The 10,302-nt window shown below is 40.1% G+C and overlaps 2 protein-coding genes across 4 annotated transcripts in view; one reads left to right on the plus strand and one right to left on the minus strand.

Moving 5' to 3' along the window:
• Positions 1 to 6,750, minus strand: part of LOC102296741 (UDP-N-acetylglucosamine transporter) — a 9,939-nt gene extending 3,189 nt beyond the window's left edge. The window contains exons 1-3 of one of the 3 annotated variants that reach the window (XM_042227382.1): positions 6,532 to 6,750; positions 1,530 to 1,764; positions 1,191 to 1,345 (exon numbers count right to left, since the gene is read on the minus strand). In XM_042227382.1, coding sequence (XP_042083316.1) covers positions 1,191 to 1,345; positions 1,530 to 1,722 — 348 coding nt within the window. In that variant the 5' untranslated portion in view covers positions 1,723 to 1,764; positions 6,532 to 6,750. The other 2 variants (XM_005939037.3, XM_005939035.3) reach the window with 2 other exon arrangements.
• Positions 6,751 to 7,421: 671 nt separating this feature from the next.
• imp3 (IMP U3 small nucleolar ribonucleoprotein 3) lies at positions 7,422 to 10,296 on the plus strand. The gene is made up of 7 exons (XM_005939038.3): positions 7,422 to 7,640; positions 7,781 to 7,888; positions 8,077 to 8,151; positions 9,025 to 9,104; positions 9,211 to 9,262; positions 9,391 to 9,463; positions 9,595 to 10,296. The coding sequence occupies exons 1-7, from the start codon at positions 7,504 to 7,506 to the stop codon at positions 9,619 to 9,621; spliced, it is 552 nt and encodes a 183-aa protein (XP_005939100.1). The 5' UTR covers positions 7,422 to 7,503; the 3' UTR covers positions 9,622 to 10,296.
• The last annotated feature ends 6 nt before the right edge of the window (positions 10,297 to 10,302 follow it).

The raw sequence follows: 10,302 nt of genomic DNA on the forward strand, positions 1-10,302 counted from the left end.
TTACCACAATAATAACGTAGTTACTGTAACGCGTTACTTAATAACGCGTTAGTCCCAACACTGTTTAGCACACAATAATGGGTAGTATAGAAATGCCACAGTTACAGAAAATGCATTCATATCCAGAAATCTTCTTTCCAGCTACTTCTCGTTCTTTTGGAAGATCTACTGTATTCTTAATTCTTCATCTGTACTTTGATGCCTTTCATTCAGCAGCCCACTGTGCAGGGGTCAGGACAGATCTGTTTAAAAATGGAAGAGACACGCCATTTCTAAGAATCCTCTCTGTGATAGATAAGAGGACACGTGTTCGCACTCCGGAAATAAACATTGAACTTGTTGTGCATCATTGGGACAGCTTCATTTGCAAGGTTTTTGTCACTGAGTTGCTGTTAAAAGGATGATCTTAAATGTTCCCAAGTGCCTCTTATTCACTTTCTTCTTCAGGTTTTTTAGTGCTCAAGGACAAATGGGTAGTATTATTAATTGGGTAATAATAGTCTCACAATTCTACTTAAAAATGTTATTGCGTTATTCATTTGCGTATATGCGAAAAAGGACAGAAACTGGAACTGGATGTCATGAACGTATAAATCTTGGTGTTCATTTGAAAATGGTTACTTTGTGACAAAGAAGAAAAGTGAACATGGTCTTTTTACCAGCTAGTCGTCTGTATTTTTTTAAATTATTTTTAAAATTAATTTTCCAAGTTCACAAAACAGCTTCAGTCAGTTTGAATTGTTTTCCAAAGTATGTTTTTTTGGTTTATTGTTTTTTTTAGATCACTAGAGAGTTTGTTCACATCCAATTATAAATGTTATTTATAAAAAACATCATTTTAGAAATGAGGGATGTGAAGCTTTAATTTAAACAAACATATTTTATATGTTTTATGATTTTTTCCAGTGTTCCAAAACTCAATAACTAGCATTTTCCTCTTTAATATTTACAGAATATAGCAGAGGGTATAGCTTTAGTACCACTTAAATTAATCAAACAAGCCTTATGAGATTAGAACAGATGACATCTGTGAGATAGATTTATGTAAATATTTACCAGGATATCCACTGTACATTGTGAATGCAGAAATGTACACAATACAAACCAGCCATGTGAAACCATAAAGAAACCAGTTCACGCACACAAACTCAGTGAGCTTGAACAAGCACATTCATTCATTTGTATGTAACCTGATAGGTGGCTGCGTCCAGGTTGGACAGGGCAACATAGAGCAGATTGTTCTGCAGAGTGTAGATCCCTGCAGGAACGGCCAGCTTCACGAGCTCCACGGGCTTGTTCAGAATCTCCTTGTTCAGCAGCTCGTACATTGCCGTCAAGCTAAAATCTAAGAGAAACAGAGAGAGCGCTGTCAGTAATTTAGAAAACGAGTGCTACAAGTTCGTGCTGTTAAAGGTGGTTCTGCAACCTGCTAAATCATGTGGGGTACTTTTCAACCTATGAAGTTTATTAACTAGACTGGGGATTTTCTACCCAAGTAGGATCCAAAACTGATTTTCCTCCTTACTCACTGTTCTCACTGAAGATGAGGAGAGTGCACATAAAAATCTTGAGCACTTCAGCTGACACTACGGCAGAGGAGGCGAGGTAGCGAGGACCGTTCTCCTTCAGGGTACGGGAGTAGCGCATGGTGAGAACCAGCAGGGTGGTTTGCAGCACCAGAACCCCCAGAGACACGTATTTTAGCCTGGAGGAAAGCGCCATTGTGGAGGAATGTTCGACTCTGCAGAGAGACAGTGAAGGAGCCTTTTAGGGTGGACAGGAAGAAAATGAAAAAAAGAAGAGTGAACTGAAAGGTTCATTCAGCTTGTTCACACAAACATAAGGACTCACAGAGAGCGTCCTGACACGCTGAGCAAGGCTGCTGCAGTGTCCTTGAGCTAGAAATTGACTTCTGCCTCGAACACTTAAGAAGTTGCAGAAATGCACGAGACAACAGTGGAAGAGACTGAGGATTAACAGGCTGTGACTGGTCCTTCACAGACACAGTCTAACAATAAAACGTAATGGGGAACATGTCGGAAACAGCTGTCACCTTTCCTTTGTCTTGTTATTGGAAATCTGTCCTCCAGCAAGACAAGTGCAGATTTAGTGCAGGAGAGGAACGTGTCGGTCAACCACTGCTGAAACTGTTACACGACCAGCTGGAAAACCATAGCCTCCATCTACCCTGGCTAATGACATAGCTGTGCACTACTTATCCACACTCGCACCAGAATTCTAATAACATTCGATGGCAGCTGTCACAGGTGTCATTTATAAAAAAATACAAATCATTTCTCGTCTAAACTTGTCAGAGGTTTGTGGCTTAAAGATGAAAAAGCACAGCAAATTGTAAAGTCCTAAAATTTAAATGAATAATTTAAAATTAGGAAGGATTTTATACATGAGTGAATTATACAAGTGTGAACCTTTAGCTGACAGTGATGAGACAATTACTAACCCGTCTCCTGACTCTGGCATCTGGGGCGTCTGAAGAGAAGCAGTCCTCATTCTTTTATCTTTTATTTCCAAATTGAGGCATCGTCCACTTGCCTTCATCACAAGACTCACAGAGTCAGCTCACCTTCAAGTAGTAGGAGGAACTGCTCATTTTCTCACAAGGTGAAAGTGTGGGATCGGCTCAGGTGGACTGTTTGCACAGCACGATTATTAGTTAATCCCTGTTAACAGCGAGGTCTCTGTTTCTCCACTGTCTTCAGACAATTACGCACACCGAATCTGACTCACACACAGTTTGCAGTTCCTTCTTGTTCTTACTGATTCATGACATCATCTCAAACAAACGGACCTCGAGCAAAAGTAATGCCAGAGCAAACTTGTGACTCTGTTATGCTGTGAAGCATTTATATGTGCTGTATTTGAACAGGGATTTAGTTTAAAAATTCTATTTAGTTTTTTCAAAAAGGGATGTACAACTAGCCTAGATGAATGCCTTGAAGTGGTGGCAGAGAAGGAGGTGCTATGTTTTCAGCACAGTGACCTCTTTATGTAGGAGCTCTGCTTAGCAGAGGGGCACGGCTGCACAGTCCCTCTCTGTTTCTGTGTGTGTCAGTGTGTGTGTGAGTGCCCTCCTTACAGCCTGCAGTGTCTACACCCAACACACTCTGCCAACTCTCTCCAACTATATTTCAAACTTTTTTTTTAGGTAGTGTCATCTGTGTTCTTGCTTATTCACGTCCATCCATCCACTTTCTTAAGTGATGGTCCTCTTCACACTCCCGATGACATCTATGGCCACTTTAGAATCACTAAAGCTAACATGCATGTCGTCAGAGTGTGGGAGGAAGTACCTGGAGAGAACCCACCCAGACATGGGAGAGTGTGCAAACTCTACACAAAAGAGCACCAGCTAGCTGGTGCATTCAAACCCAGGACCATGTTGCTGTGCGGTGACGATGCTAACCACTGCAGCCCGAATATTACAGATGTAAATATGCTCACGCTTAACCTACATATGAATGAAAAGAAAATGGACAGTATACAGTATGTGATCGTGTCACGTTCAAATTAGTAACATCATTAGTATTACAACCTTAAAAATGTCTCACTGTTACAGCTCAAGGTTTAAAAGATGTAAAGAAAGGTTATATTTCTATATGCAAACCAATTTAAAGGCAAACTTTTACCTAGATAAAGAAAACTATTCTCCACTAAGTCATATTAATTTTAATTCGAATATTTGAATGACTTAGACAAAACTATAATGTAATTACCATGAACAGTTCACCTTTCTGGCATTTTGCTACGTGCAAATAATATTGATCTGCTGGCTGGTGGTGCAGTGGTTAGCGCTGTCGCCTCGCAGCAGCAGGAAGGTTCTGGTTGTGAAACAGCTGGTTGGCTCAAGCCTCTTTGAATTAAATTTGCATGTTTTCTAGGTGCTTCATGAATATCAGCTTAAATTGTTACCTGTCTCTCTGCGCTACCCCTACGATGGATCTGGACCATGTTTATCTTTGTAACGTTGTATCTACATCTCATATGGAGGGCAATAAATACATGAATACAAAGACATAAGGAATGATAAAAAATTGGAGACTGAGGCAAAGAGTGACTCAGACCCTACCAACCTTCAGACGTCACTTTTATTCTGACCAATACTACACACCTGTAAATCTTTCTGATTGCATTTTGCTTTGCAGTTTGGAGGAGTTGGAAATTCTGCCCACAGACATACTTACAGTACTGTGCAAAATTCTCGAGTCACACTTAATTTTTTGTGTTTTATATAGAAAATGGGAACTAGGGCCAACTATTTATTGAAAGATGCAAACTGAACATACAACATATAAGGCAAAAAGAGAGCTTGTACACTTCTAACTAGCTTTACTCCCAACAGAGCCTTACAGTGTCTTCAGACCTTCTCCTCCTTGATGATCATTTAAACCAAATATTTAAATGTTACTGATGAGGCTTCAGTGAACAGTAGGATCAGCTGAAGGGCCAGATGCATCTTGCAGGTCCTGTTTGAGGTCTTTGCTGGATTTTCCTATTTCTTAAGGACATGAATCTCAGATACTGATGATCTGCGGTAGATAGTTTTTCAGGGCGGATGCTTTTTCCCTTGTCCTCCACTTGTTTGATCGCCTCACATTTTTCTAAGAACACACTGTACACGATGTTGAGATATCCCATGTTTTCAGCTTATAGTTCTTTGGGAATCACCTTATTGGTACAAAAATATTATTTTATTTCTGTCAAACTCTGCTATTTGTGGTGTTTTTCACTGATTCAATTAAAAATGTTGACTTTTCTTAAAAGGGGATGCCTAAAGATACAATTTAAAGCTGGTTCTTTTCTACGTTATCTGTTTTGTGTAGATACAACACTGGTTCATCCTTAAACTTAGGTGCCTCTTTATGCTTGAATCATGCATAGGTCAGTGTAAAATGACTTAACAAACCAATTTCTCTGAAAATAAAAAGATGGATGTTGAAAGACCTTAGAAAGCCTGGAGGTCTGCTGTTCAAGGCCCCTTTAAAGGTTAGAATGAACTCTGCAAATATATAGAAAAAAATTATAGAAATGGGCAGTGACTCAAGACTTTTGTACCGTACTGTAAACACATGTCAGAGTACCCGTGACTCATGATACCCTGGTGACAGCTACTGTTACAGGAAGTACACCAGGAAGTTTTAAGTGCTTTAGCACACATGCAGATTGGGAATGTGAAAAGACCAACATTGTTATCACAGCTGGTAAATATACAGTAGATGAGACTATTTAGAAATACAAATTCATTAATGAAACACATTTCCTACAGTAAAAAAAATTGATATTTAAAGTTATCTGCAACAGAATAATGAGACATCAACATTAATTTGTCACAGACTTATCAACAACCCACGCAGATTCACACGAGAGAACAGGAAATCTTTTGCCAGCTCCTTGAAATGAGTTTATGAACAGCTCTTCTCTGCCATAGAGAGCATCTCATTGAGTATCACTGAGTATCAAGCTGTCACTCAACAGTCAGGTTCAGCTCAGCATTGAGATCAAGTTACAAACTGAGCTGTTTACACTTTTTAACTTTTTCAAGACACATTATCAGTTTAAGACGTGCGTGCGCTTTTTCGTTTGGGGGCGAATATCTCAAACGCACAGTTCTGGATGCGAATGATCTTTGCGTCTGCTTGCCTGTCTGAGTGCTGATTGGTTGATGAGTGGGCCGGAAAGGAGCGACAGCGGAGTTCACCGGGAACGGGAGAAGCAAGAATCATAAAAAATAAAACACGAAAAAGCACAGACGGTGGACACTTTTAATTCCTTTCAGCACTCGCTCCCACTTCAGGGACTGACGGGCAGACCGACAACAGCACCAGGAAGAGTTACCCACAAACCGGTTATTCCGCGTATTTGATTCTGAAGCTGATAGACAACAAACGCTCTCCGCACGCTCACGGGAAATCCGAAACTGCCAACGCATTACTCCCGCTCAAGCGCATAAACCCGGACTCAAAGGGACAGTGTTTGGAGACGTTGTGCCACATATGGGGGCTTTTAGATTTTCAGAGAATTCACTACAACAGGACAGGGTAGCACAGCACTGGCAGAACTTCCAAGTCAGTGTGAAGAAATGAAGTCTAAAGTGGAGCTTTGCTCTGCTGATATCTTGAGAAAAGGAGTAATATTACATATAGTGACGTGGAGCAGAGCTGACCTCCATCACCAGAAAACTTTGACGTATTTGTTTGGCGGTAGTTAAGCTGAGCAAACATCACACTCGTAAGGATGCGGACCTGTTGAAGGGCAAACCCACATGTGAAGGGAAGGTGTGAAAGTTAGAGTGAGTGAATGCCCCGTTGTTTAATTAAAGACGTATGTGCTGGTTATGGTTCCCCCAAATGTTGCTGATAGTGAAACACGGTGTCTCTGAAGGCATCTTCACAGATTTAAAAAGGAAGCAGAAGGTGTTCACTGTTAAAGTTAGCCACAAAAGATGTCTCCGCAGACAATCGGATGTTTAACAGGCTTTTTTAAACAGCAAATTCTTATCTCGGTGAAACTTACCTGTGGGTCTGGAGCTCAGCTTAGGGTGTAGATGACAGGATGTGGGCGCCCGCACTCTTGATGGTCCTGTCCTCGCTTTCTCTTTACTAAAGATTGACTCTCATGGCGCTAAACTAACAGTCAGCATAGCTGTCTCAGCTGTAATTCAAGGCACGCTTTTGATTTTTACGCATATAGCAGACGCGGTGCCTCCTCCTCTGGAGGCTACGCTCAATGAATGAACCCACGTGTAGCTGAGAAGGACTCAGTTTAGAAGTTTGGTGACACCTGCCGAAATATGACAAAGTAAACAAGAATACACCGAAGGGGGAACAGTTTCTCACCAAAGGCCCCTCTTTTGTCCTCAACATATGTAACATATTTTTTAAATATACATAATAAAATGTAATAAATACCCCTAACAAAGGCTAATCACTAAAACGATATTCACATGCACAGCTTTACACCATATTTCGCTGGAATAGTTATTTAAAGCACTTCAATTCCCCTCTGATTCAAGAGCTATCTGTTAACATTTACTGGGCTGTAAAAAAAAAAAGAATTCAGATATTATCAGTAATTTAAAAATTCATACATCGAAGGAACTTGCTTTAAAACAGATTTGCTACATAAGTACATTTATTCTTTAATTACTGTTATTTCTACAAATGGTAAATAAATGGTAAATGGTCTGTATTTATATATAACTCTAATAATAACAACCTAGAGTGACTTCCCAATCACATTTGATATTTGTGAGTAAGCAACGATTACGATTACATTAGTATTAAAAATTATTATTTTAAAAAACCACGAGGTTTCTGTTACAATAAAACACGGTAGCACAGATTTATCATCTGTGCTACCGTGTTTTGTCAGGTTGCGGGGTGGGGGCGCTGTTGCGGGCCACCACCTTCAGTTCTCGATGACGAAGAAGAAAAATAACAGCACGTGCTTCCTGTTTCTCCAGAGGTGGCGTGAAACGCTGTGAAAATGGTTCGTAAATTAAAGTATCACGAACAGAAGTTGTTGAAGAAGGTCGACTTCATCAACTGGGAGGTGGACAACAACCTGCACGAGGTGAAGGTGTTGCGGAAGTATCACATCGAGAAAAGGGAGGACTACACCAAGTGAGTCTGTGGCTGCTAGCTAGCTTTTAGCATCGGTTATTTACACTGTATAGACGTATAAACACATTTTTATACCATATTTCAGCTGATATTTACAAATCACACAGACACCATAACATTTTTTTCCTCCTGTGCCTCAGGTACAACAAGCTCAGTCGGAATGTCAGAGACCTGGCCAGAAAAATCAGAGACCTGGATGAGAAAGATGGCTTCAGAGCACAGAGCACACATCGATTACTGGAAAAACTGTAAGGTTTTGGATATTACAGTTATTTAATATGGATAAAATCCTCTTAATGTTAATTCAAGCTGACATCTTTTAACTCTGCGCTTGTTTCCTGTTTGGTTTTGAGCAGATTTTGATTGCTGTGTTGTTTATTGTTTTCTAAACCTTTGTTGATATTACACAGAGAATCTTTTTCTTCCTTCACCTCAGATACAGCATTGGTCTCATCCCCACCAGACAGAATTTGTCCCTCACAGAGAAAGTCACAGCTTCTTCATTCTGCAGGTACATTTATGTGTATATCTTAAACTCATAAAGTGTACTGTACTGTGGAAAAGTCTGGAGGTGCTCCTCATTTTTTATATTTTGTTTCTGAGGCGCCAGAATTTCATGTAATTTTTAAAATGGTCTTATGCAAAGTTCTACAGGCTTTCTGAAAGTTCCTTATTGGAGATTGGCTGCTTTTTCACTCATTCTTAGTCCAGTGCTTGTGCCTGATCATTTTGTTTTGCTAAGCCACTTAAAACTGACTTATGAACTGTTCAAGCATAAAGGCTCTTTTGCCACTCCTGGATTTGAGGCTACATTTCAGCCAGTGGTGTTGGGGATCTTGTCAAATTTCATTTAATTATGAACACAGAAAACTACCATCAGATTTTGATCCACCATGCAGTACCACTTGGAAAACAGGTGATTGGCAATGGCTTCATTTGCCAGTCAAGGCTTCTATCCATACCTGGATAGAAGAACACACTATGCAACAGTATCAGTCGTTGATTGGCCTCCCCAGAGTCTGGATCTCAGTGTGTGATCATCTTGATAGAGAACAGAACAAACGTCAGCGAACATCCAAGGAAGAGCTTTGAATGTTCTTCCAGAAGCAAGGAGAAATATTCCTGAACACAAAGAAATGACAAGCAAGCTATGTTGAAGCATGAAGGTGGTCAAATTTTGAGTTTCAAGTTTGTTAGAATTGTACAGACTGTTTATTATATACTGTATTTCAATGCATGTTTGGACATGTTTCATTAAATCTCTGCATGTATTTCTCATCTTCCTAGCAAAATATAAAGAAATGAGAGGTGGCTTGAGGCTTTTATACAGTGCTGTGTATAAATGCAAGCTTCTATGTATACTTTGTCTGTGTGATTCCTGCAGGAGGCGGCTGCCCAGCATCATGTTGAATCTTCGTATGGCTCAGAACCTGAAGACGGCAATTACTTTCATCGAACAAGGGCGTATCCTTGACTGCTGTGTTACTGTAAATTGTTATGCTTAACACTTCAGATTTGTCTTCATTCAAGGATTAAAACAGATTCAGTGTTGTCCTTGACTCAGTCACAGATGTGCGTGTTGGCCCGGATATTGTTACAGACCCAGCGTTTCTAGTCACAAGGTTGGTCTCCGGGTATTTAGTCTTCTCACAATATCTTTACCAACACAGAGGGCCTTTGACACAGATGCTTCACTGTACTGCACATGTGAAAATGCTGACACTATTACTGTAACTTTTTTAAATGTAAGAAATATGGAAGATTTCGTCACGTGGGTGGACTCCTCGAAGATCAAGCAGCACGTGATGAATTACAATGAAGAGGTGAGTGATTTGTCAGAGTTTGTATGTACATATTTCAGTTACGAATGATTATCTGTTACTTAAATCGACAGTTTTCAGGACTGAATCCGAATTCTGATGCCTTGAAGCTCATCACTGTGTTTCTTTTGCAGCGGGACGACTTTGATATGATGGCATAAATCTGTTCTCCCAAAGTCATTCATCACACTGAGCGATGGAAAGAAGATCTCTGCTTTTTTTTACTTTGCTGAGGAAAAACTACAGTGTGGGTTCCTTTTATTATGGAAACTGGGGGAAAAGTGAAAAGTGCTCCTGCGTCCCCAGAACCCAGGACTTACTCGAGCAGTCCGGAGAACAAAGAGGAATTTTACTGTTGTCACACTTTGACAGAAGCTCTTGTATTTGAACGGCAGCTGTAAAATGTGTGTCAGTGAGTGTCCAAGTATAACTGATTATAAAAGTTGAGGTGAGTCTGTATTGTTGTCACTAAAGCTGCAGAAACGCCACTACCACAAGATTTTGTAAACTTTTTAAAAAGATGGGCATACCCTAAACCTACATTTATTCTAATGACCAGCAGGGGGCGACTTCGGTGTTTGCCTGTTTTATAGAAGTTTATAGGAAAATGCCTCTTAGCGCCCTCTTTTTCTAACCTCAAGAAATGATTCCCTGATGCGTTCATGGACTCAATCACCAGTTCTCAGCCTTAGTTAATACAGCGTGTTTATTTTGTAAGTCATGGTCCTTGTTGGTGACCAACACCCCTCAGTTTTATTGTGTGAAGGGCAAATGGCAATGGCAAAAAAAGCGTAGCTCGAATTTTAAAAAATAAAAAAAGCTTTTCAAACTAGCAGATCATG

The sequence above is a fragment of the Haplochromis burtoni genome, unplaced genomic scaffold, assembly GCF_018398535.1.
Source record: "Haplochromis burtoni strain Fernald_Lab_line unplaced genomic scaffold, NCSU_Asbu1 Contig_257, whole genome shotgun sequence".
In the NCBI taxonomy this organism is placed as follows: domain Eukaryota; kingdom Metazoa; phylum Chordata; class Actinopteri; order Cichliformes; family Cichlidae; genus Haplochromis; species Haplochromis burtoni.